This window comes from Mustela nigripes, chromosome 2 (genome assembly GCF_022355385.1).
Source record: "Mustela nigripes isolate SB6536 chromosome 2, MUSNIG.SB6536, whole genome shotgun sequence".
Classification (NCBI taxonomy): domain Eukaryota; kingdom Metazoa; phylum Chordata; class Mammalia; order Carnivora; family Mustelidae; genus Mustela; species Mustela nigripes.
This window is the reverse complement of record NC_081558.1, coordinates 150,845,364-150,872,872: the sequence shown is the minus strand read 5'-3', so window position 1 is coordinate 150,872,872 and position 27,509 is coordinate 150,845,364. Positions and strand designations below refer to the sequence as shown.

The following is a 27,509-nucleotide window of genomic DNA, read 5'->3' as shown; positions in this document are numbered from 1 at the left end:
CACCTAAAGGAGCTAGAGAAAGAACAAGAAAGAAAGCCTAAACCCAGAAGGAGAAGAGAAATAATAAAGATCAGAGCAGAAATCAATGAAATAGAAACCAAAAACAAAAGGAAACAAAAAAGCAAAAACAAAAAAACAAAAAACAATAGAACAAATCAATGAAACTAGGAGCTGGTTCTTTGAACGAATTAATAAGATTGATAAATCCCTGGCCAGACTTATCAAAAAGAAAAGAGAAAGGATCCAAATAAATAAAATCATGAATGAAAGAGGAGAGATCAGAACTAACACCAAAGAAATACAATTATAAGAACATACTATGAGCAGCTCTATGCAAACAAATTTGACAATCTGGAAGAAATGGATGCATTCCTAAAGACATATAAACTACCAAAACTGAACCAGGAAGAAAGAGAAAACCTGAACAGACCGATAACCAGTAAGGAGATTGAAAGAGTCATCAAAAATCTCCAAACAAAAGCCCAGGGCCAGACAGCTTCCCAGGGGAATTCTACCAAACATTTAAAGAAGAACTAATTCCTATTCTCCTAAAACTGTTCCAATAAATAGAAATGGAAGAAAAACTTCCAAACTCATTTTATGAGTCCAGCATCACCTTGATCCCAAAACCAGACAAGGATCCCATCAAAAAAGAGAACTACAGACCAATATCCTTAATGAACACAGATGCGAAAATTCTTACCAAAATACTAGCCAATAGGATTCAACAGTACATTAAAAGGATTATTCACCACGACCATGTGGGATTTATTCCAGGGCTGCAAGGTTGGTTCAACATCCACAAATCAATCAATGTGATATAACACATCAATAAAAGAAAAAACAAGAACCATATGATACTCTCAATAGATGCTAAAAAAGCATTTGACAAAGTACAGCATCCATTCCTGATCAAAACTCTTCAAAGTGTAGGCACAGAGGGCACATACCTCAATATTATCAAAGCCATCTATGAAAAACCCACCGCAAATATCATTCTCAATGGAGAAAAACTGAAAGCTTTTCCACTAAGGTCAGGAACACGACAGGGATGTCCATTATCACCACTGCTATTCAACACAGTCCTAGAAGTCCTAGCCTCAGCAATCAGACAACAAAAGGAAATTAAAGGCATCCAAATCGGCAAAGAAGTCAAACTATCACTCTTCACAGATGATATGATACTATATGTGGAAAACCCAAAAGACTCCACTCCAAAACTGCAGAACTTGTACAGGAATTTAGTAAAGTGTCAGGATATAAAATCAATGCACAGAAATCAGTTGCATTTCTTTACACCAACAAGACAGAAGAAAGAGAAATTAAGGAGCCAATCCCATTTACAATTGCACCCAAAACCATAAGATACCTAGGAATAAACCTAACCAAGGGGCTAAGAATCTATACTCAGAAAACTATAAAGTACTCATTAAAGAAATTGAGGAAGACACAAAGAAATGGAAAAATGTTCCATGCTCCTGGATTGGAAGAAGAAATATTGTGAAAATGTCTATGCTACCTAAAGCAATCTACATATTTAAGGCAATCCCTATAAAAATCCCACCCATTTTTTCAAAGAAATGGAACAAATAATCCTAAAATTTATATGGAACCAGAAATGACCTCAAATAGCCAAAGGAATATTGAAAAAGAAAGCCAAAGTTGGTGGCATCACAATTCCGGACTTCAGGCTCTATTACAAAGCTGTCATCATCAAGACAGCATGGTACTGGCACAAAAACAGACACATAGATCAATGGAACAGAATAGAGAGCCCAGAAATAGACCCTCAACTCTATGGTCAACTCATCTTCGACAAAGCAGGAAAGAATGTTCAATGGAAAAGGAAAAAAGATAGCCTCTTCAACAAATGGTGTTGGGAAAATTGGACGGCCACATGCAGAAAAATGAAATCGGACCATTTCCTTACACCACACATGAAAATAGACTCAAAATGGATGAAGGACCTTGGTGTGAGAACGGAATCCATCAAAGTCCTTGAGGAGAACATGAGCAGCAACCTCTTTGACCTCAGCCGCAGCAAGGTCTTCCTAGGAACATCGCCAAAGGTAAGGGAAGCAAGGGCAAAAATGAACTATTGGGATTTCATCAAGATCAAAAGCTTTTGCACAGCAAAGGAAACAGTTAACAAAACCAAAAGACAACTGACAGAGTGCAAGAAGATATTTGCAAACAACGTATCACATAAAGGGCTAGTATCCAAAATCTATAAAGAACTTAGCAAACTCAACACCCAAAGAACAAATAATCCAATGAAGAAATGGGCAGAAGACATGAACAGATATTTCTGCAAAGAAGACATCCAGATGGCCAACAGACACATGAAAAAGTGCTCCACATCACTTGGCATCGGGGAAATACAAATCAAAACCACAATGAGATATCACCTCACACCAGTCAGAATGGCTAAAATTAACAAGTCAGGAAATGACAGATGCTGGTGAGGATGCAGAGAAAGGGGAACCCTCCTACACTGTTGGTGGGAATGCAAGCTGGTGCAGCCACTCTGGAAAACAGCATGGAGGTTCCTCAAAATGTTGAAAGTAGAACTGCCCTATGACCCAGCAATTGCACTACTGGGTATTTACCCTAAAGATACAAACGTAGTGATCTGAAGGGCACGTGCACCCAAATGTTTATAGCAGCAATGTCCACAATAGGCAAACTATGGGAAGAACCTAGATGTCCATCAACAGATGAATGGATAAAGATGTGGTATACATATACAATGGAATACTATGCAGCCATCAAAAGAAATGAAATCTTGCCATTTGCGACGACATGGATGGAACTAGAGGGTATCATGCTTAGTGAAATAAGTGAATCAGAGAAAGACAATTATGATATGATCTCCCTGATATGAGGAAGTGGAGATGCAACATGGGGGGTTAGGGGGGTAGGAGAAGAATAAATGAAACAAGAAGTGATCAGGAGGGAGACAAACCATAAGTGACTCTTAATCTCACAAAACAAACTGAGGGTTGCTGGGGGGAGGGGAGTCGGGAGAGGGGGATGGGGTTATGGACATTGGGGAGGGTATGTGCTATGGAGAGTGCTGTGAAGTGTGTAAACCTGGTGATTCACAGACCTGTACCCCTGGGGATAAAAATACATTATATGTTTATAAAAAATAAAAAATAAAAAATAAAGATAGAAAAAAAAAAGAATGCAGATGGACAATTCAACTTCTGAAACTGGTATTTTACAAAATATTCACTTATAGAGAATTTACCCACTTCTTGCATTTTCTTCCTCTGTTATTGCCCACCCTCTCCTAAACAATATATTTAAAGGGGTGCCTGGGTGGCTCCCATTGGTTAAGTGTCCAACTCTTGATTTCAGCTTAGGTCATGATCTCAGGGTCATGAGATGGAGCCCTGCACCAGGCTCCACACTGGGTATGGAGACTGATTAAGATTGATTCTCTCCCTCCCCTATGCCCTTCCTTCCCCACTCACATGCACATGCTCTCTCTCTGTAAAAAAAATTTTTAAAAATATATATGTATAAATTTAAAAGATTGTATTTATTTACTAAAATAATAAACACAACAATCAAGAAAATGTATAAACTCAATTCTCTCTACATTTCAGTCCTGTCCCCTTTTTTTGGAACAAAGAGCCCCAGTTTAATTTTTTTCCTTTCCATTTTGGTGAGATCATTTAAGTTCTTTTAGCAAATTTCATTTATATAATATAGTGTTATCAACTATGGTCATCATGTTATACATTAGATCCTCAAACCTTGTTCATCTTATAACTGAAAGTTTGTACCCTTTTAACTTCCTTTTCACCTTATTCGGTATTCAAATCTTCTGTGTTTCTTTATATTTTGTACTGCTTATTAAAAGATAAGAGTTTCTGAAAATATTTAGAATGACCACCCATAATACTTCCTCTGATGTGTTATATTTTAAGGAATGCTTCAAATTGAAAGCAGTTCTTCCTCCTTAAGAACACTACACTTTCCTCTATTAAAAAAATTACATTTAGGGGCACCTGGGTGGCTCAGTGGGTTAAGCCTCTGCCTTCGGCTCAGGTCATGATCTCAGGGTCCTGGGATCGAGCCCCACATCGGGCTCTCTGCTCACCAGAGAGCCTGCTTCCCCCTCTCTCTCTGCCTGCTGCTCTGCCTGCTTGGGATCTCTTCCTCTATCAAATAAATAAAATAAAATCTTTTAAAAAAATTACATTTAATATCCTTCAGGGATCTTCTATTAAAATACAGATACCGGGGGGCGCCTGGGTGGCTCAGTGGTTTGGGCTGCTGCCTTCGGCTCGGGTCATGATCTCGGGGTCCTGGGATCGAGCCCCGCATCGGGCTCCCTGCTCTGCAGGAAGCCTGCTTCCCTCTCTCTCTCTCTCTCTGCCTGCCTCTCTGCCTACTTGTGATCTCTGTCTGTCAAATAAATAAATAAAATCTTTAAAAAAAAAAAATACAGATACTGGGGGGGGCACACAAAAAGTATGGAGAGTTCTTACAACTGCACTTTTACTCAACATACGAAAAATTAACTTTTTGTTTTTACATTTAACAAATATTTATTGAGTACCTTCTATGTACCAAGGACTGTGCTAGGCCTTGAGAAAGCAGAATGAACAATATGGGCAGAATCCCTACCTTCTTGAAATTTACATTCTAATGGGAAGAGACGGACAAGTAATCAAATCAGTAAGTGAGATAGTCTAAGAAGACACTGACTGTAAAATAAACCAATACTGAATGTACCACCAAGAAAAAAAAATCCTGCTATTTAAATTGCAATTTAATGCTAAGATATAATTGATGGTTAAAATGATTTTTAAAAATAAGCAGTTAAAAATACATCTTGCTTGGTGTGCCTGGCTGGCTTAGTCAGTGGAGCATGCAACTCTTGATCTTGGAGTTGTGAGTTCAAGACTCACACTGGGTGTAGAGATACTTAAAAAGAAATTCTTAAAAAAAAAAAAATCCTGAAAAAAAAAAACCCTAACCAAAAAAACAAAAACACCTTGCTTAAAAATCACCCTTTTAAATTGGGAAAAAAAAAATGTATGCCTTATAACTCACACATTGTTGGTGAGAATATAAATGATGCAGCTACTCTGGAAAAAAGTCTGACAGTTTCTTATGAAACAAAACATGCAATTACTATTTGACCTAGCAATTAATTGTACCTTTGGGGTATTATCCTAGACAAATGAAAACTCATGTTCACATAAAATTCTGTACACAAATGTTCAAAACAGCTCTATTTGTAATAGCCAAAAACTGGAATTTGCACAGATGTCCTTAAATGGGTGGTGCATTTGTACCACTGAATACAATTCAGCAATAAAAAGTAACAAGCTATTGACAGACATATAACTTGGATTCTCCAGGGAATTACACTAAGTGAAGAAAGCAAATCCCAGAAGGTTTTATACTGTATCACTCTATGTATATAATATTTTGGAAGTGAGAAAAAAAATTTAATGGAGAACAGATTAGTGGTTGCAAGGAGTGAGGGACGGGAAGAGTATGGGGAAGCGCACGAGAGAGATTAGTGGTTGCAAGGAGTGAGGGACGGGAAGAGTATGGGGAAGCGCACGAGAGAGAGAGGATGTTGTTACAAAAGAGCGACACGAGGGACCTTTGAAATGTTCATCATCTGGATTCTGGTGGCGGATTCATGAACACAGGGAAAAAACTGTACAAAAATTATAACACACACACACACACATGCACATACACGAGTACAGGTAAAACTGAGGAAATCTGAATAAGATCTATAGACTATATTAATGTCAATACTACTATAGTATTATAGACACTATAATTATAATTACACTATTTTAGACACAATAGTATAGTTTTGTAAAATGTTACCATTGAGAGAAACTACAAAGCCTATAAGGGATCCCTGTATTATTTCTTACAACTGCATGTGAATCTATATTTATCTCAATTAAATTTCAATTGGAAAAAAATCTATGTCTCAAAACCTTTGAAATGTAGTTAAGTGCTGTGAAAGAAAGAAGGACAGTAAGACAGAGACTGGAGTGGCGGGTGGGGACATACTACTCTATAAATGGGATGGCAGGAAAGGGCTCACATAGAGGAGATGGCATAGGAGTTGGGCCTGGAGAGATGAGAAAAATCCAGTCATGACGGGAGAAAGCCCCTGAGGGTACGAATGCCTTAAGGGAAGTGGCACCTTCAGTGCTCTAAGAACAAAAACAGGTTGGCAAAGCTGGAGCTGAATACTTAGCAGCTTCAGGAAGAAAGGGTCTGGGAAGTGGGAAGAGCTGTAGACAGGGGATTTTATGCTGCAAGCAAAGAGAAGCCTTAGCAACAATTAACCAACAATCAGAACAGCAGTGAAAGGAAGCATGAATGCTGCTAGAAGAACTGGAAGAAAACAATGGTGCCAGGAGACTGCCAACACAAGTCAATTACTTCACCATTTTGTTTGGAGCTAACATTGGCTAAACAAATGACTTTGGTGCCATCTCTGGCACATATACCCTCAACATTTCCATAATCTCAACCAATAAACCATGAGCATCCAGGAGAGGGGGGTACAGCATGCAACTCTTAATCTTGGGGTTGTAAGTCTGAGCCCCACGCTGAGATTACTTAAAAATAAAACCCTTAAGAAAAAAAAAAAAAAAGCGGGCACCTGGGTGGCTCAGTGGGTTAAGCCTCTGCCTTCAGCTCAGGTCACGATCTCAGGGTCCTGGGATTGAGCCCCACATCAGGCTCTCTGCTCAGCAGGAAGCCTGCTTCCCTCTCACTCTCTCTCTCTCTCTCTCTCTCTGCCTGCCTCTCTGCCTACTGGTGATCTCTTTGTCAAATAAATAAATAAAACCTTTAAAAAAAAAAAAAAGAAAGAAAGAAAGAAAAAACATCTGTATAGGATGAATGCAGGGTAGGCTTCTCTCAGTGGCAGTCAAGGCCCTGACATTGTGTGTGCTAAACATTTGTCTGTGTACATTTGTCTCCTAAGAAAACCCAAAGCTTACATCATGCGCATCCTCAATATCAAGCAGATGAAGAGCTTAATTTAAAGGCTGATTTTTGTGCCTGAAGTGAGTTTTATATGTGAGATTTGGGGTTTGTACTACAGACGTAAATTATTTCCAAAGTCAAAACTTTTTTTTTTTAAAGACTTTGTTTGACAGACAGAGATAGCAAGTAGGCAGAGAGGCAGGCAGAGAGAGAGGAGGAAGCAGGCTCCCCACCAAGCAGAAAGCCCAATGCGGGGCTCGATTCCAGGACCCTGGGATCATGACAGGAGCTGAAGCAGAGGCTTTAACCCACTGAGCCACCCAGGCACCCCTCAAAACTTATTTTTTAAAGGAATAAAAGTTATAAATACCTCACTGACAGACCTAAGAAATGTTTGATGAATTGACCTATTAAAAACTAAAATTATGCATTAAGATACAGAATTCTGCATTGTAAGTAGTATAATTTAAAATTATACCATTCAAAGTTCATGACATTTCCTTATAATTATTTTCAACTCCTTGATTAGTCTGTCCTGTAAAGAGCACCTCTTGGTTCTCAGCCTTTCAAGTTATTAAAGCAAGGTGCATTTTCATATATTATACTAACAAAAGAAAAACCAACTGCGGGTGAGATTATGGCAAAAGTGTCTCTTGTACTCATGCACTGCTGTCAGATTCCATAATATCTAATAATATCTTTGTTTGTTTTCATATAAAATTAATGTCTCCAAAGAGTTGTTGAATAAAACCAATGCTCCAGATATTCCCTGAAGCACTACCTGGTACGGGCACCCTAGCTGAGGAGGCATTTAGCTGGGCGGCATTAGAACACGGAATATTGCAACACACCGTAGGCAATCTGCTGTATTGATTATACCAGATCTGGCCACATTTGCAAATTGTCTTACCCTCTGACTCAGTAATCCCACACTTACATTGACACCGCCACTGAGGTCATCATCATGGTTGTCACCGTTGTCATTTGCGACCTTTATGTGACAGGCATCAGTGAAGAGCTCGTGGCAGTCAGCTAGTTATCGATCTCAATATTCATTCTCCACTTTTCTAATAAAAGAGGATGAAATCTGGACACTTTCCTACTTACTTTCTGGACACAGTCTGCATTTTGTCTATTTCTCCAAGAATGGCAACTTGGCAAATTCTTCTCCAGGAATGAATTCTCACTTATGTGAGAACATCTGGACCGTCCTAAACCTCCTCAGGGTTTCCTGAAGTGTAGTACTTTAGTCTACCACATATGCTTTTGGGTAACTATTAAAAAGTTTCACTGATGGGAGGAGTGTGCATATGTGTATTCTCTTCTCAATCTCCTAAAGCAGTACAAATAGGAGATTATACACTTAAGCCTATAGTTAAGGGACATTTACAGGGACAGCAACATCCAAATCACAGAAGAAAAAGATTACCTTCAGTCTGAGCGAATTATTCCAAGATTTTACAAGTTCAACAGCTCTTAGGTCTTGCCAACTAATGAAGTTGTGAAAATGATTTCCCGTTTTCCTACGAATGATAAAAACAGTATTTGGAGACTCAATATGAATTGAGGCTATATTAAATAAAAGATCTGCCATAAGAGAAAACAAAATTAGAGGGCACACTGGAATCTCAAAGTATGAGTTAATTAAACGGGGCTTGCTGAATGACTTATTTTATAAATTGAACACATTTTGTAAGTATTATAATATGATAAATAATATTAAATTCTAGACCAAATTCTAACAGGAAAGATGCTCTTTTTGAAGCATCTTCTGCATACTTCTAAAACACAAGAACTTAATGAAAAGGCTTTTAAATACTTGCCCATACACCTTAAAAAGAAGCCAATGCTTTCCCCCTTCACTGTACCTTGTCACACTATCAGATCAAAACCTCTGTACCTACAGAAGAGCTGAAATATTGCCTAAACCTATTTCTACATCTCTCAACTTTATGACTGGCTTAGCCACTGGCAACCTACCAGGCTTATCAAAATGTGTCTAGTAAAAAGAAATTTAACAACCTCTGGGTGGACACTGCAATATAAGTACAAAACTAAGAAATATAGTAGAAATGAATCATTTCCCTTGTTGGCTCCTGTAAGTCAACCACTGACATCTACCAATCTTCGACACTGAACTCAGACTTGCTTTCTACTCTATTTCCAGCGGCCCTCCCATGTGGGTTGGCCACGTTCAATTCCCTAGACTGTCATAACCCCTACTTCTTAAGCAGTCCATACTCAAGAGCATGTCCTCAACTGTATTAACCTGGGAACATTCTACTCCTGAAATTCTAACATTCCAATATATTAGTTGACACTTCTTGCTATTATTCCAGTTCTCTCAATCTTACTCTCTAAATGCCTTCCCTTCAACCTCACTACAGCCTTTAATCCCTCAAACATTCCCTTTTCTTCCTACCAACCTCTCCCAGGATTCCTTCCATTCTTGCATCCCATGACCTAGCACACTCTCTACCCCTTGACTCTCTTTATAAAAATTGTGGTAAAATATATGTAACATGAAATTTGCCATTTTTTAAATTTTATTTATCAGAGAGAGAGAGGGAAAGAGAGTGAGCACAGGCAGACAGAATGGCAGGCAGAGGCAGAGGAAGAAGCAGGCTCCCTGCTGAGCAAGGAGCCCGATGTGGGACTCGATCCCAGGACGCTGGGATCATGACCTGAGCCGAAGGCAGCTGCTTAACCAACTGAGCTACCCAGGCATCCCGAAATTTGCCATTTTAAACACGTTTAAGTACACAGTTCAGTAGCATTAAGTACAGTTCACAATGTTCTATGTTACCGTCTCCATTATTTCTAAACATTTGGGTTGTTTCCAGCTTCTTGCCACTGTGCACAATGCTGCTATTAACACTGCTATACCTGTTTGAGTCCCTGTTTCCAACCCCTCTGCACAAACCCCTAGGATGAGAATTGCAGGGTCATATGGTAAGTCTACTTTTTGAAGATCTGTTGAACTTTTTCCCACAGTGGCTACACCATTTTTACATCCTTGCCACCAGTATACAAGAGTTCCAATGTTTCCCCATCCTCACCAACACTTGTCATTCTCTATTTTTTTTAATTTTTAAAAGATTTGTATTTATTTATTTGACAGAAGGAGAAAGACAGCAAGAGAGGGAACACAAACAGGGGGAGTGGGAGAGGGAGAAAGAGGCTTCCCGCTGAGCAGGGAACCCAACACAGGGCTTGATCCCAGGATCTTGGGATCATGACCCGAGCCTAAGGCAGATGCTTAATAACTGAGCCACCCAGGCACCCTCTTCATTTTTAAAATTATAGCCATCCTGGTGGGTGTGAAGTGATACCTCATTGTGGTTTTGATATGTGTTTCCCCAATGGCTAATGATATTGTACATCCTTCCATGTGCTTATTGACTAATTGTATATTATTCCAGTCCTCTGTCCATTTATGAATTGGGTTATTTGGTTTTTTGCTATTGAGATGTAGGAGTTCTTTATATATTCTAAATATTAATTCTTTATCAAATAGATAACTTACAAATAAACACTCTCCACCATTTTGTGAGTTTTCACTCTCTTAATAGTGTCCTCCCCCCCCATTTTTCACCTCTATTAATAAGAATCACAGCATTCACCTACATCATGAACATGTTACTTCTTTTTCCTTCAGTGATCCAAAAAGTCACCATTATCATAAATGCAAATCAGAGAAGCAATATTCCAATTTTCCTATAGATGAGATTACAAACCAAACACACCAAGATGCAGACCAAGACACATGCCTTCCATGCTGCTGTCATTTTCCAGAAATCTTACAGCACATTTAAGATATCACTGACTATAAATTTTTCCAGACACATTTCTAAAATGCAAATTGTAGGGACGCATGGGTGGCTCAGTGAGTTAAGTGGCTGCCTTGAGCTCAGGTCGTGATCCCGGGGACCTGGGATGGAATCCTGCACTGGGCTCCTTGCTCGGCAGGGAACCTGCTTCTCTCTCTCCCTTTGCCTTCTCTCTCTCCCTCTGCCTGCTTATGCTCTCTGTCAAATAAATAAATAAAATCTTTAAAACACAAATTGTACACTCTGCCAAAGTAATTTCAACATGGCTTTATTTCTTGTCCTTGTGATTAAATTTAGGGCAATTTTTATACTTTGGGGAATTCCAGTAGGTAAGAATATGAAAGAGGAATTAGTTGTCAAAAATATGAAAATATCGGGGCACCTGGGTGGTTCAGTGGGTTAAAGCCTCTGCCTTTGGCTCAGGTCATGATCCCAGGGTCCTGGGATTGAGCCCCGCATTGGGCTCTCTGCTCGGCAGGAAGCCTGCTTCCCTCTCTCTCTCTGCCTGCCTCTCTGCCTACTTGTGATCTCTGTCTGTCAAATAAATATATAAAATCTTTAAAAAAAATGAAAATATCTTAATAGTGTTTTCTGATGCATATACGTTTTTGATATTGATGAAGTCCAATTTATCTATATTTTGTCTGTTTTGTTTTGTTAGCTGTGCTTTTGGTACCATCTAAGAAATCAGTCCTATATCCACAGCCATGAAAATTTTCCTCTATGCTTTCTTCTAAGAGTTTTGAAGTTTTATCTCTTAAGTTTAGTCTTCAGTTCATTTTTTAAGTTAATTTTTGTATATGGTATAAGGTACGGGTCCGGATTCATACTTTTGCATATGGACCCCTAGTTTTCTCAGCATCATTTGTTGAAAAGATGGTTCTTTCTGCATTGCCTGGTCTTGGCAGCCTTGTCAAAAATCAGAGTTGACCATCGTATTTTTTTTCTTTGGGCTGACATAACAAAGCACCTCAGACTGTGTGGCTTAAGACAATAGCAATTTATTGTCTCATAGTTCTGGAAGCTAAACATCCAAAATCATGGTGTTGCCAGGGCCAGCTCCCTCTGTAACCTATAAGGGAATCCTTCCTAGCCTCATCCTAAGCTTCTGGTGGTCTGCAGCAATCTTTGGCATTCCTTGGCTCAGAGGTGCATCACTTCCACCCCCTCCTCCACAGGGTATTCTGTGTGTTTCTGTTTTCACGTGGCCATCTTTTTGTGAGGACACGAGTCATACCAAATTACAAATCCACCCTACTGCATTATGACCTCATCCTAATTTAACTGATTATATCCACAGTGACCCTATTTCCCAAGGTCAAATTCTGAGGTGCTGCTGTTGCTTCTGTTGGGTTATTTCCCCCAAATCTCCCTTACTCCTAAGTGTGAGATTACTGAGTCAAAACACAAGGTGATTTTCCAGCTCCTCATATGTGGCCAAACCTCCAATATTTGATGGTATAGCCCATATTGCATATTGACTACTGCAATACTTTTAATGCCTTCTCAGATACGGTTCCCATATCGGATGGTGCTTTGGGGAGTGTCTGAGGCATTGGATATACTTGATAACTACTTGGAGACATTAAGTTTATATGAAAACAAATGTATTATAAAATAAGATAGTAATGCATAAGTGAAACATATCTGCCATAATCTCACCTAGACTGAGATTTTTGTTATTTAAATATACAAAAATGCACTTTGGGGTGCCTGGGTGGCTCAGTCGTTAAACGTCTGCCTTTGGCTCAGATCATGATCCCAGGGTTCTGGGATCAAACACTCCATCATCCTCATCCCCCTTCTCATGCTCTCCCTTGCTATCTTTCTCTCAAATAAGTAAATAAAATCTTTAAAAATAAAAGTAAAATTAAAAATGCACCTTGCTTAATAACTTGTAAGGCTGAGAACTGAGAGGTGCTATTTACAGGAAAGACAGAGTAATTAAGGAGTTAAAAATGGTTATAGGAAAAAAAATGTATTTATAGGAAATGTCATGAATCCTGAATTGCATAATTTTAAACTGTACTATTTATAATGTGCAATTTAAATCTTAATGTATGGGGTGCCTGGGTGGCTCAGTGGGTTAAAGCTTCTGCCTTTGGCTCAGGTCATGATTCCAGAGTCCTGGGATCGAGCCCTGCATCGGGCTCTCTGCTCAGTGGGAAGCCTGCTTCCCCCCCCTTTCTCTGCCTGCTTCTCTGCCTACTTGTGATCTCTGTCTGTCAAATGAATAAATAAAATCTTTAAAAAAAAATCTTAATGTATAATTTTAGTTTTTAGCAGATTAATTCATTGAATATTCCTTAAACTGTGACTAATTTCTTCAGTTAGTGATATGTTTAAAACTTATGCCTTTGAAAATAAATGTGATAACTCTGGATATCTGATTTCCCACTCCTCAGGTACTGCAGATTTTTCTTTGTTGAGGGTTGGAGTTGCCAGCTTGTGACTTTTCCACACTATTTTTGCAAAGTGTGCATTCCTTATTGAGTATGATCACTGAAGTTTCTGCAACTTCTCTTACCTCTGTCATTGGCTAGTGACCTGATAAAGATTTTCTTAATGTCTGGCTCCAAAAGAACCCCCCAAAGGTACTGGTCCTTTAAATCTTCCAACAGACACAGCCTGTGAAAGCCACTGCAGCTGAGAGGGCTGGAACCTAGGTGAGCATCCATGCCAGTTCTGTAGGCCACAATGAAATCCACCAAAGCATACACACTCAAATTTTTGTAGAACAATGTCCCCACTGCCTGCCCTGGCACTCACTCCAGGAATGTGAGCTGCTTTCCCCACACCCAAAGCAGGGCTGAGGAGTAAAGGATGATGGCCAGTTTGCACACACCCTCTTACCTGAGAATAGTAGCCTCTACCTTGATCCATCATCCTCTAGTTGTTACAAGGCCCAATCAGGTTCTAGAGTTCCAAAATAGTTTACGACAACCTCTCTTCCTAACTCAATGCTTGATCTGTCCAACTCTCACCAATTCCTTCTCCCTTTTTCTGCACAATGTCACTCTCTATACCTTATCTTTCCAGTTAACCATTTACCTTTTCAACACCAACCTGGGATTCTACCAGCTTTATTCTGTGTCTACTTTCAATGCCAGAACCTTGTGAATTGATACCAATCCATTGTCTATGGAACACAACCTTGTCTATGTCCTCAGAGTCACTTAAAACAATAAAATTCTTTCTCTTGTCCCTCATTAGTTTCCTCCCCATGCCCCACAAATGGTACATCTTAATTTCCACAGATTTCTTAAGGCCTAGGCCAGCACTACCATCTATTCTCAAAGGAAGTAAAGACACAGGAATGACTTTCCTAACTCCCCATTTCTCCCACTTCTCTTTTGGTTCAGAGGAAAAGCTTTCTCTCTCATGTCACAGGCTGGCAGCTCCACCTGAACTTTCTATACCCATGCTTTTCTGACTCTTTCCATCACTTCATTTCATCAGTATTCCATCAACTTTCTACACATGCTTAAATCTCCCACATTTGAAACAGAACAAAAAATACCTCTCCTAACCCAGGATGCCCCCCACACCTAACTAAGCCCCTTCAACATTTCCTCATCACCTCCCATTACCTCAACTGAACACAATTCAAATGCAACTGAGATTTCTAATCATTCATGAAAATTACATTTACTGTGTAACATTGGTTTCCTAATTTCCAGATTTACAGGCTCCTTTTCAATTTGACTTGACCTTTCTGCAATATTGACTCCTGACAATCACTTCTTCCTACCTAAAACTGTCACTTTCCTAAACTTCCATGTTATCATTGTGATGTTTCTCCTTCTAGCTCTCTAAGTATATGGGGTTTTCTTTGTTTCCTTTGCCAACTTTTTTCCCCCTATCATTTCATGTAAGGATCATGCTGCAAAACACTGGCATGGTAAAGGAATAGAGTAAGTGGGAGTGGGGAGTGTTTTCAGATAGGAGAACAGAGACCTGAATAAACAATAGCCCTCAAAAAGACTTCCCAGACTTAGTCTCATTCCCCTCAGATCTACTCAACTGCTCCCCTACTACAAGGAATAAGTCCACTGAAGGAGAAATACAGACTGCCCTGATTCAAGAATATTCTTTCTCAAATGTAAATTTGGTCACATTCCTCTTCTGCTTAACGGCTTTTGATAGTTTCCCACTTCTTGTAAGAGACAAACTCCTTAGCCTTACCACAACAAATGGCCTTTCCTGGACTGGGACCTTGTCTTCCTCTCTAGGTACATCTCAGTCACAAAGATTTGAGTGCCTACTATGTGCCAGGCACTGTTCTAAGTATGAAGGATCCAGTGAGAATAGGGCAGACAGAAATCCCAACATGGGACTTCTTACTCCAATAAGAGATATGTAATAAAAATAAATATGCAAATAAATAAATAAGAATTTTAGAGGCACCTGGGTGGCTCAGTTGGTTAAGCGTCTGCCTTTGGCTGGCGTTCTGGGATCAAGCCCCATGCCAGGTTCCCCTGCTCAGCAGGGACCTCGCTTCTCCTCCCTTTGCTCGTGCTCTCTTCTCACTATCTGTCTCTCAAATAAATAAATAAAATATCGGAAAAAAAGAATTTTGGATAATAAGTGATGTGAAGAAAAAAAAATAGTAAAGTGATAGGCAAATAAAATGGTCAGGGAAGGTCTCCTAGGAGAAATGATCTCTGCAGTGAAGTCTGAATGATGGGAAAGAGGTAAGTTCTCAGGTAAGAGAGCTCCGGATGGAGGGAGCAACAGGTGCAAAGCTACTCATAACAAAAGTAGGAACCAGTGGGGAGTGTTCAAGAAACAGAGAGCCGGCCAGTGTGGCTGGAGCACGGAATATGAGGAGGGGAATCTGAGAGAAGGTCAGTGTCAGGAAGGAGTCAGAACACGTGGTGGTGGCGCCTTCTCTATTTTATCCCTTGAAATCTACAGTACTTCTCATTCTTCAAACATACCATGCTCTTCCAGCTACTGTTTTTGCCAGTGATATGCTCTTCCTACTTAGAAAACTCCTGCTCATCCTACAAGGCCTGGTTCAAATGACTCTGTAAAACCCTGCCTCATTCCACCTTCTTCTATACTATTCAGTGCCCCCCTTCAGCTCCCTCATTACCAGGCACACAGCAATTCTACGGGGCAGATTTCTAGCAGCCTGCACCCTGCACAGTATCTCCCACTGGACCGTGAGCCTCCTGAAGACACAGTCTATTCACTTTCAGATTCTCACCCCCTAGCCCAGACACCAAAGAAGTATTTGAAAAATGAATGCTGCTACCAATCAGGACTATCAGACTGTGTTTGACAGAAGTGGAATCTACACATATACGATTCTCTGTGCCATTCTACACACAACAGCATCTACTTACACACTTAAATCTGATCTTTAATCACTGATTCATCAAATGCTCACACAGCAATTTGTGCCAGGAGCTGGGGACATAGGTATGAAGAAGAGAGAGACACGGCATCTTTGCCCCTATGAATATATTCTCTACTAGGGAAACCAAAGAAATACTCAATTACTCAATTGCTTACTTACGATAGGAATAAGTCTTCTGAAGGAAAAATACAGACTGCCATGAATATACTAACAGGGAGACCTTGCCCAGTGCAGAGGTCAGGAAAGACTTCCATGAGAAATGACAATAGAAGCGAGCTCTGAAGGATGAGAAGGAACAAACAAGGAGGTTGAACACTCCTGACTAAATAAATTACACGTTCCAAGCTTCTCGGCCAGGATGAAGCACGATGCATTAGATGCTAGCATAGCTGAAGAATAAGGACAGGGAGAAGATCGTAAGAGGAAAGTGACTTCACTAATTCATAACATGGTAGAAGACAATCTAGAATACTGATCGCAAGAAGCCGCGCATATTCCAATATTCACTTAGCAAGCAGTGATTTGGGCTTGATTTCCCTGTCAACAAGAAAAGGAGAAATGGAGGAAAAACGTCAATAGCAGTATTGTAAATGAGTTGCCTTAAACCTCTCTAACACATTACGCCATTCCGAGGCTCTTAATATATTTGTGTCATAAGTAATTGGTAAGAACCATTAACACAAGTATCAGGTACCACAATAAAAGATGTATTGGTGCAGGGAACACAGGCTCATTTGTATACTTGTATTAAGAGACTGCAAATTCCTTGAGGGCTGGTGCTCTTACTCATTTTCGTATTCAGCTCTGCAGCCAGCACAGTGCTTTTCTCCCTGTGAGTCCTCAAACAGTGACTGAGTGAATCTCAGTTTGCTTGCATGACTCATAGTTTATGTTACTAATTGGCACACACCCTGATCCGAGGTTAGCAGGCAGAAGCCTCCCTGAGAGACACAAGAGATTGAAGAACCAAAACAGCTCAGATATTTTAGAACAAAAGGAGCGTAAAACAACCAAGATGGAGGAGATATGCCATTACTTGAAGAGGCAGGCTAAACACACCACTGATTAAATACACTGAGAAAATTTTTTTAACCTTAAGAATATGAAGAAAAAACAAGAACCAAGTTTCCTGGCATCGAAAGGAGGGGGAAAGAGAAAAACAAAAACAAAGTTCAAAGTTTTAGATATCCTTACAGCAACAACCGGAAAATAATGTTTGTACGGTCAGGACAACAGGACCACGGCCGTGACTGCAGGAGAAAGAAGCGCTGAGCTGGGGCGAGGAGGTGCAGGCTGGGACTGGAATGCACAGCAGACTGTGCCAGGGGCCTGTCTGTCAATCTTTCTCCAGAAAATGAGCACAAGGTACTTCCTGCTGGCTCGGAGCCATGCCCACTTTTGCACTGTATCTCCGCTCTCTGTTGTGGCGCTTGCAGATCTACCGACATTCTGTGCTACCGTGGCTCACGAGGACTCGGGGAGCATTATTTTAAGACTCCATTATTTCAAGGTAAAAGAAGCACAAAGCCTTGTGTGGGTTTTTTTGGGGAAATCTCTAGCGTTTCAGTTCCTACAAGCAAAGTTTCCAAAACTCGTGAAAGAATACAAACATCTCAAAAAAGGACAGTCAAGGAGAAAATTCACAATTAGCTGTCTTAGGAAGAAATCTTGCCCTTCCACAAGGACACCACCACCAGTAAGGGGAGTGAATGGTCTTGGAACCTGACCTGACTCCTCTGTTTCTCCCAAAAGTAAAACATGGTCTTACTGCCACATACAAACTTTCTTCCTAGTACTTTGATCTTCCTGTTATGAATGACCTGCTATCTAGGTTTTGATGTAAACAATCTTTGTGGGCAATGATCTAATCTCCAAATCCAACAAAACACAACACTTCCAGTGAGTTATTTCCCTAGGTACACTCCCTTGCCCCTACTTCCATCCACCTACTTCCCAGATCCCTGTTTGTCCTATCATGCCAGCTTTTTGCTTTCTGATCCCGTTTATGTTGGGCGGAGGGGCGAATATTAATTGTCCGAATCCTCAGTCTTCTTTTTTTTCTATCCATGTAATTCCTATCAGAGAACACACCTATTTCTCTCGACTCAGTCTATGTTAACAATCCTCCACTAGGAGTGATTCTCTCCCCCAAGGGACTTTGGACAATGTCTGGAGATGTCTTTGGTTGTCACAACTGGGGGAGTGGGGTGCTGCTGGTACCTGGTGGGCAGAGACCAGGGATGCTGCCTGACACCCTACAATGGCCCCAACAACTAGGAATCATCTGGCCCAAAATGTGAATGGTGCCACTCTTTAGAAATCCTGATCAACCCAGATGACTTTAATTCATTTAGTCTTTCATCTGACAAATGTATCACCTATTTAAGACGTCCTCTGCCCAGCACACAGGCTGGGAAGTTTGGGGAAGGCATGCTGTAGATGCAGGCAACCATTTGAGATACATCATATCTTGAAAGGAAAAGCACCTATCCAGAGGAAATGAGCCATGCCTTAGTTAAACCAGACAAACGTTCTAACCACCTTTGGGGTATCTCCACATTCACACATCCCAAACCAAACACTTCATCATATTCCCTTCCACCCACCCTCATCACCATCTAACTCATTCCTCCTCTAATGTTCTCTGTAATTTTTATCATATCCCCTCAAACATCAAGGCCAGACATATTGGTAAAGTTAAACTTCTTCCTCTTATCCAATACTGAAATAAAGGCCAAGACCTTGTGAATTCACCCTGATTATGTTTCTAACACTTATCCTTACTTCCTATATCTATTACTTTTCCTCCCCACTGCCCTATGCTCAAGATGCCTTTGGAGTCTAGTGCTTTGCAACAAAAAAACATCTTATAGAGTTTTGTGATTGTTGTTATTGTTTTTAACGAAACCCATGTTGGGGCTCCTGGGAGGCTTAGTTGGTTAAGCGTCTGCCTTCGGCTCAGGTCAAGCCCTGCATCAAGGTTCCCTGCTCAGTGGGGAGTCTTGTTTCTCCCTCTAACAACCACCTGGCTCTTATGCTCTCTCTCTCTCTTTCAAATAAATAAAACCTTAAAAATTTTAAAGAAACTCATGTTGAAGGAAATATGGGTGTAGTGGAAAGAGCATGTCTGGAGTCCAAAAAGATAATTTGGAATCTTGGCTCTATTTATTAACTGAGTGGCCTTGAACCACTTACATAATTATTTCACTGAGCCCTGGTTTCTTCCTGTAAAGAGTCATAATACCTGAATAACAAGTTTGTTTGTTAGAATAACAGAACCTGAAATATAGATATTCACTATATGATAACCATTATATTATAATTGTGTTTAATCTACACATACCCCATATGTTGTAGGTACTTAAATATTAAATTTGTAATAGACTGAAAATATAAACCATAATTATAGAATCGTGTTTATGAAACTTGTTAGTCTCTCTTGAATCTTTTCTGGTATAAGCTAATTTTTAAGATTTCAATCCATGCTTATTTGAAAAACTACCTTATATCAAAAGAAAGGAATGGAGAATTTTATGACAGTAACAATATTTTTGATTGTTATCATTTTATGTAAGTCGACCTCAGATAACATGCAGGGAGCGTATTTTAAAATGCCAGAAAGTAGGCCCACTTTCATCCCTCTTAACCAAGTTAAACTTCTATTAATTCACCAATTTAAACTCTCCGAAAAGGTTTCACAGCAATGGAGCAATGTATTCACTGTGGTCCAAACCCAGCAAGAGAATGCTTATCACACAATGCACTTACTTGTTCCACGTAATAAAAGTTCCTCTCTGTGTTGAAATGCCAAGACCAACAACTTGATTCATCTCTATCCCAGCAGCTAAAAATAAAGATAGGTAGAACACATGTTTAAAAGCTAGTGAAGCTTTTCTTTATACTATTACAGTATGGGAAATAAATCATTCAATATAATCTTTAAGGGAAACATATGGGTTTAGCATTTAGTAACATAACTGGAGCTAATAAAGGAAGCACTACTAAGATGGTTTTACAGTGATTTTTTTACTTAAAGGGAAAAAGGTCATATTCTAATAATAACAAAAGGAGCTTTCTGTTTTAAATGTTAGAAAAAAAGCAAACACCACTCAAAGTAAGTTAGACTGTATTTCTTCTTGATAATACTAAAAGACTGATCTTAATTCAAGCAATGATCAACCTATAAAAATTAATAAAGGGAAACCTCTCTAAAATGCATTGCAGGCCAAACCACTGGGTCAATTACAGGAAGACCTATCAATCACAGACCCCAAGAGTAGAATCCTCAGCAGGAAGGAATCAGCAATTATAGGTCATTAACGGGAAAAGATGTACATTGCCTCTGCTAAAATAAATTTACCCCAGCCAATGAAAAACCATCCTTACGCCAAACTCTCACTTTTCTCCAATGGACAACAGTTCAAAACAATCCTTCCCAACCTTTTTCTCCTTTTCCACAAAATAACATTCCTTTCCTTTGTTTGCTGAACTAGCCTATGGTTTTTGCCATAGCTTGCTCATCCCAAATTGCTACTCCTGAATAAATCGCCCTTCACTGGTATAACAACTTATTTTTATGGTCACCACAACATAGTATAAGTTGATGGTTGATGACAAGAAAAATTCCCAGGGAAAATAGCATAATTACTGAAGCTTAGATCTTAACAGATGCTAAGATGCAAATAGAATGTGGTCTTTCTGGGGCACCTGAGTGGCTCAGTCAGTTAAGTGTCTGCCTTCCGCTCAGGTCATGATCCCAGGGTCCTGGGATCCAGTCCTGCATCAGGCTCCTTGCCCAAGAAGAGAGATTCTTTCTCTCATTCTCTCTCTCTCTGTCAAATAAATAAACAAAATTTTTAAAAGAAAAAAGAAAAAAAAAAACCATGGTCTTTCTGGTTCATACTTCTTAAAATATTGCAACTCAAGTATTTTTTTTAAAGATTTTATTTATTTATTTGACAGAGAGAGATCACAAGTAGGCAGAGAGGCAGGCAGAGAGAGAGAGGAGGAAGCAGGCTCCCTGCTGAGCAGAGAGCCCGATGCGGGACTCGATCCCAGGACCCTGAGATCATGACCTGAGCCAAAGGCAGTGGCTTAACCCACTGAGCCACCCAGGTGCCCTCAAGTATTTTTTGTGATATTCTTTTAGAAAAGCAATTTATCCCACTAGGAAAATTAGGTACAACTTGAATTTGAGCACTGAGGAAGATACTTTACCCCTGTATAGTACTCCCCTGAAAAATATTTAACCTGAATCTAATCATGGGGAAATAAGACAACTGCAAAATGCAGGACCATCTAATAAACTGGTCTATACTTCTGAAAACTGTCAGTGCCACGAATAACATGCTCTAGATTAAAAGAGACTAGACAGACTAACTGCCAAATGCAATGCCTCACCTTTGGACGGATTCTAGATTGGAAAAAAAAAAACCTACTAATGACTGAGATAAGAGAGGAATACTGAAGATTAAGTATTAGAAAATACTACTGTATTAGTGTTAAATTTCCTCTGTGATATGTACAGTGTGCTTATATAGGAGAATTCTCCCTTCCTTTGGAGGTAATGCTGAAATATTTAGGGATCACAATAATTATGTCAAATGAACCCTTAAATGGGTCAAAAAAAAGAGTTTGTAAAGAATGATAAGCACTGCTAAACATGTGTGAATCTGGGGAAAGGCATACAGGTGTTCCATGTACTATTCTTGCAGCTTTTTAAAATATTTTATTTATTTATTTGACGGAGAGAGATCACAAGTAGGCAGAGGGTCAGACAGAGAGAGAGGGGGGAAGCAGGCTCCCCGCTGAGCAGAGAGCCCGAAGCAGAACTCGATGATCCCAGGACCCTGCGATCATGACCTGAGCTGAAGGCAGGGGCTTAACCCACTGAGTCACCCAGGTGCCCTTTCTTGCAGCTTTTTAAAATAAGTTTTGAAGTATTTCAAACCAAAAAGGCAAGAAGGAGAAACAACTGAGACACAAAAATGAAATGAAAGATCTTTTAGAATTCACATTTACAAGTCATCTCTTGCCATATTCTTAAAGAAAGTTACACGGTGAAAATGTCCTTAAAGAGTTAAGATTTCAGGTGCCATGGGGCGCCTGGGTGGCTCAGTGGGTTAAGCTGCTGCCTTCAGCTCAGGTCATGATCTCAGGGTCCTGGGATCGAGTCCTGCATCGGGCTCTCTGCTCAGCAGGGAGCCTGCTTCCTCCTCTCTCTCTCTCTGCCTGCCTCTCTGCCTACTTGTGATCTCTCTCTGTCAAATAAATAAATAAAATCTTTAAAAAAAAAAAAAAAGATTTCAGGTGCCTGGGTGGGTCAGTCAGTTAAGCTTTTTCCGTCCACTCAGGTCACGATCCCAGGGTCCAGGGATCAAGTCTGGCATTGGGCTCCTTGCTCAGCAAGGAGCCTGCTTCTCCCTCTGCCTCTACCCCTTCCCCTGCTTGTGCTCCCTCCCTCTCTCTCTCGGATGGGTAAATAAAACATTAAAAAAAAAAAAATACAGGTAACACAGCTATAAATTCCCGAGAGCAGGAACTGTGGGTTATAATTTTGTTTATAACCCTCTAGTATTTTGTACATAATAAGAAGTCGAACGAGCACTAGACACATGAAGAGTGAAGAAAGAAAGTAAGCCTTTATACTGTATTGAAAAAAGATTTAAACCAGAGGACAGAGAGTTGCTGTTACCTTTCCTTGACAAAGTGGTTAATTATAAATCACAGATGTCTGCTGAAAAATACTGAGAAATTTTGCCCCAGTAAAATACTATTTGTGTAATTATAACTTAGGAAACCCACAAAATTTGACAGACTGAGGAAAATTTTTACTACAAACAAAATATACTTTATTATTTTTATTTTTGCAAGTCTAATTACCTTTAACAGATTCTTTTATTACAGTCACAAACTGAAGCCAGAGAACATCGGGATCAATTTCAACCCAGCCAGCTTGAGGATAAAGACTTTCTATCTATTTGGAAAAAGAAAAGTTCGTAAAAACAACATTAGGTAAGTCAATAACATCTGGGTCTTAAAATTTTTTAAATGGTTAAAATAATTAACAATTTTATTTCATTTATTATCTAATTAATTTTATTGTTAAAATAGAAATTATGATATAAAGCTTTCTCTAGTTCATGAGTTTACAGAAAATTTTAGCTTTCTTTATTTTATCTTTACTTTCTAAGTTTTCTATAATGAATATGTACTATTTTTATAAGAAAATAATATTTTAAAAACAAAAATTAACAAATAAAGTACCAAGTTCTGATTCAGACTATGATGGAGGAAACACACTCCACCCTTCCTCTACCACTGAATGCAGGGATAAAACGTGGGTTGAATGCACACTCTAAAAAATCTAAGGTTGCAGGAAGATGGAGGAGGATAAGAATTCGAGTACAACTAACTGGTGGTGAGTTTCCAATTTCTTCCCTGATATTCCCTGGTATAATCAAGACAGTCCGCAAAACCAGAAGTGGATAACAGGATGCAGTGGGAACTCCAGGAGAAGCTCTCATGTTTTGGCTAACACTCAGAGAGAATGGGAGAAATCCCCCATATTTCCTCTTATCCCCCTGCTTCCCTCCATACTTTTGTACCCAGGCTAGTGGTTGCAGTAGTAATTGCAATACCTAAAATACTGAAGGAGGTAAAACTCCCTCTCCAACCAGAGGAGATAAGGCCCAAGACTGCCATGTTTTTTTTCTCTCTCTCTCTGTAGTCCTGATGTGTAGCCCCAGCTGTGGGCATAGGACATGCCAGAATAGTAGGGTAATGAAAGAGGAGACAAAAGGGGAAGCTCAGGGAACCAAAAAGTACCACACCATCTCAGAGAGGGAGGAGCTTGGGAAAGCTGCTCTGGAAAGCTGGGTATGAATTCTGAGACTCACCTTGAAGCTGTACATGTGTGAACTGTAATCTAAACAGCATAGCAAAGATGTTAAGAACTAAGGGACAAACCCCTACCCGGGTACCAGATGGGCTACTAGGTGGCACATTCATAGGGCATGTACAAATAGTACTGTCAAGATTCTGAAAATGACAAACACTGAAACCAAAGTTCACAGAAAAACTGGCAGAATTTGTAGGCTGAACCCAACTGCATTAACTGCCTGGTTAAAGAAAAATATCAACATTCATCATAGGATTTACATAAGACCTGGAGTCTTATAACACTATATTCAAAATGTCCATGATATAATCTGAAATTGCAAGGTATATGAAGGACTAGAAAAATCTCACCTCACATGGGAAAAGATAATAGAGGCCAATGTCAAGATGACAGGTATCTGATCAAGACTTCACAAGCAGTGATTATAAAAATGTTCCAAGAAGAGAGGGCAAATTCTTTTAAAACCAATGGCAAAACAGAAAGTCTTAGCCAAGAAATATAAGACAAAAAGAAAAACAAAATAAAATTTTTAGAACTCAAAAATACAATAATTAGGAGAATTGAAGAAGTGTAGAGAGGCTGGTCAAGGGGTACAAACTTTCAGTTATAAGATGAATGAGTTCTAGAGACCTAACATCCATTATGGTGACTATAGTTAATAATAATGTACTGTATACTTGAAATTTGCTAGGAGAGCAGTTCTCAAGTGTTCTCAACACATACATACACAAATAGCATGAGGTAATGGGTATGTTAATTAGCTTGATTATGGTAATCATTTCACAATGTATATGTGCACCAAAACATCAAGTTGTATACCTTACCTATATACAACTTTTATTTTCAATCATACCTCAATAAAGCTGGAAAATCAATTAAAAAAGAAAAATAGAATTAAAATAAAAAAACAGGGGCGCCTGGGTGGCTCAGTGGGTTAAGCCGCTGCCTTCGGCTCAGGTCATGATCTCAGGGTCCTGGAATCAAGTCCCGCATCAGGCTCTCTGCTCAGCAGGGAGCCTGCTTCCTCCTCTCTCTCTCTCTGCCTGCCTCTCTGCCTACCTGTGATCTCTCTCTGTCAAATAAATAAATAAAATCTTAAAAAAAAAAATACTGGATGGGCTTAACAAGAGAATAAAGACAACAGAAGAAAGTCTTAACCAAAGATAAATTAATGGATATTATCTAACTTAAATAACAGAAAGAAAAAATATTGGAAAAAAAGAATGAATAAAGCCTCAGGGATCTATGAGACAGGAGCAAAAGGTCTAGTATTTATGTCATCAGAGTCCCCAAAGAAGGAAAAAAAAAAGAGTTCAATGCAAAAAAAAAAAAATTAGGGAAGTAATAGTAGTGCTAAAAATTTTTCAAGTTCAGTGGAAGACTTAAAATCTATATATTCAAGAAACTTACAAGACTCCTAAAAGGATAAGTCCAAAGCACTACACGTCCAGATCCAGCATAATTAAAATGCTGAAAACCAAAAACTAAGGAAAATCTTGAAAGCAGTCACACATTATATATATAGAACAATGATTCTGTATGACTGCAGACTTCACATCAGAGCCATGGAGGCCAGGAGGAAGTGGTTCAACATTTCTAAAGTGCTAAAGAAATGCCATCTACAATCACGTATCAAAATCCCAATAGGATTTTTTAGTAGATACAGACACGATGATTCTAAAATTTATAGGAGAAAGCAAAAGAACAAAATAACCAGAAAAATGCTGACAATTAAACTGGAGAAATCAAACTATTTTAAGACTTATTATAATGTTATATTAGTCAAAACAGTGTGCTACTAGCATAAAAATGGAGAAATAGGGGGTGCCTGAGTGGCTCAGTTGGGTAAGTGTCCTGAGATCCAGCCCTATGTTGGGTTCAGTGCTTAGTGCAGAGTATGCTTGTCCCTGTCCCTCGCCCCACTTATGTGCTCTCTCTCTCCCAAAAAGAAAAAAAATTTAAAAAAAAATGAACAACTAGATATCAATGGAACAAACTTCAGAAACAGACTGACACAAATATAGCTAATTCATTTTGACAAGTATATACAAGACAATTCAATGGGAAAAAAGATAGCTTTTCAACAATTGGAAACAGACATTTATATGCAAAAAATTAACCTCAAACTCACATCTTACACAAAACTTCACTCAAAATTGATCACAGATCTAAATTTAAGACATAAAACTATAAAATGTTTAGAAGAAAACACAGGAAAAAAATATTTGTGATGTGGTGTTAGATGAAGTGCTCTTAGACATGACACCAAAATTACCATTCATAAAAGAGAAACTGACAAATTGAACATCAAAATTAAAAACATTTGCCCTGCAAAAGACATGGAAGTACTCTTAGACATGACACCAAAATTACCATTCATAAAACTGAGAAACTGACAAATTGAACATCAAAATTAAAAACATTTGCCCTGCAAAAGACATGGTTAAGAAAATGAAAAGACAAAACACAGACTGGCTTAAAATATCTGTAAATCACACATCCAACACAGCACTTACATTCAGAGTATATGAAAAAATCTCAAAATTCAACAGTAAGAAAACAAACAACCCAATTAAAAAACGAGCAAAAGACTTGAACAGGCACTTCGCCAAAGAAGATATATATGGATAGCATATATGCATAGAGAAATATTCAGCATCATTAAACATTAGTGAAATGCAAATCAAAACCACAATGAGATACTGCTACATCTACCAGAATGCATAAAATAAAAAACACTAACAATTTCAAGTGTCAGTGAAGAACTCTTATACATTGCTGGTGAGAATGCAAAATAGTACAGCCACTTTAGAAATGTGTGGTAATTCTTTGGTAAGTTAAACATGCATATACTATGTGACCCAACAATACCACTCCTAGGTATTTATTCTAGAGAAGAGCAAAGTTAGGTTCGCATTAAAATCTGTACACAAATGTTTATAGCAGCTCTAATCACAATCACCAGAACCATGGATACAACCTAACTGTACTTCAACTGGTGAATGAATGAGGCACATTCATCTAATGGATTACTACATAGAAATAAAAAGGAATAAACTATTGATATACATAATATGGACAAATCTCAAAGACATTATCCTGAAAAAAGTCAGTCTCCAAAGGCTACTGACTATATTGTTCCACTTACAGGACATTCTCAAAAAGACAAAACTATGAACATGGAAAACTGATTAGTGTTAGGTGTGGGAGGAGTATGACTACAAAGGGCTAGCATTATAAAGGGCTAATACGAGTTTTGGGGATTACTCCTACATTGGCTAGAAGTCACAGAACTTATTCACCAAAAAGGCAATTTTACTGTATGTTAATTTAAAACATAAAATAAAAAGAAGCCATGGGGGCCGGGGGAGAAGCCAGGCTTCTCCCCCGGCCCCCATGGCTTCTTTTTATTTTATGTTTTAAA

The 27,509-nt window shown here is 39.1% G+C and overlaps 1 protein-coding gene across 3 annotated transcripts in view; it reads right to left on the bottom strand.

Moving 5' to 3' along the window:
* The window catches only part of GK5 (glycerol kinase 5), an 87,638-nt gene that overhangs the window by 55,174 nt on the left and 4,955 nt on the right, over positions 1-27,509 (bottom strand). For 2 of the 3 annotated variants that reach the window (XM_059391817.1, XM_059391818.1), the window contains exons 2-4: positions 23,068-23,161; positions 19,954-20,029; positions 8,420-8,513 (exon numbers count right to left, since the gene is read on the bottom strand). In XM_059391817.1, the coding sequence (XP_059247800.1) occupies positions 8,420-8,513; positions 19,954-20,029; positions 23,068-23,161 (264 nt within the window). The remainder of the gene's footprint in view (positions 1-8,419; positions 8,514-19,953; positions 20,030-23,067; positions 23,162-27,509) is intronic. The other variant, XM_059391819.1, reaches the window with a different exon arrangement.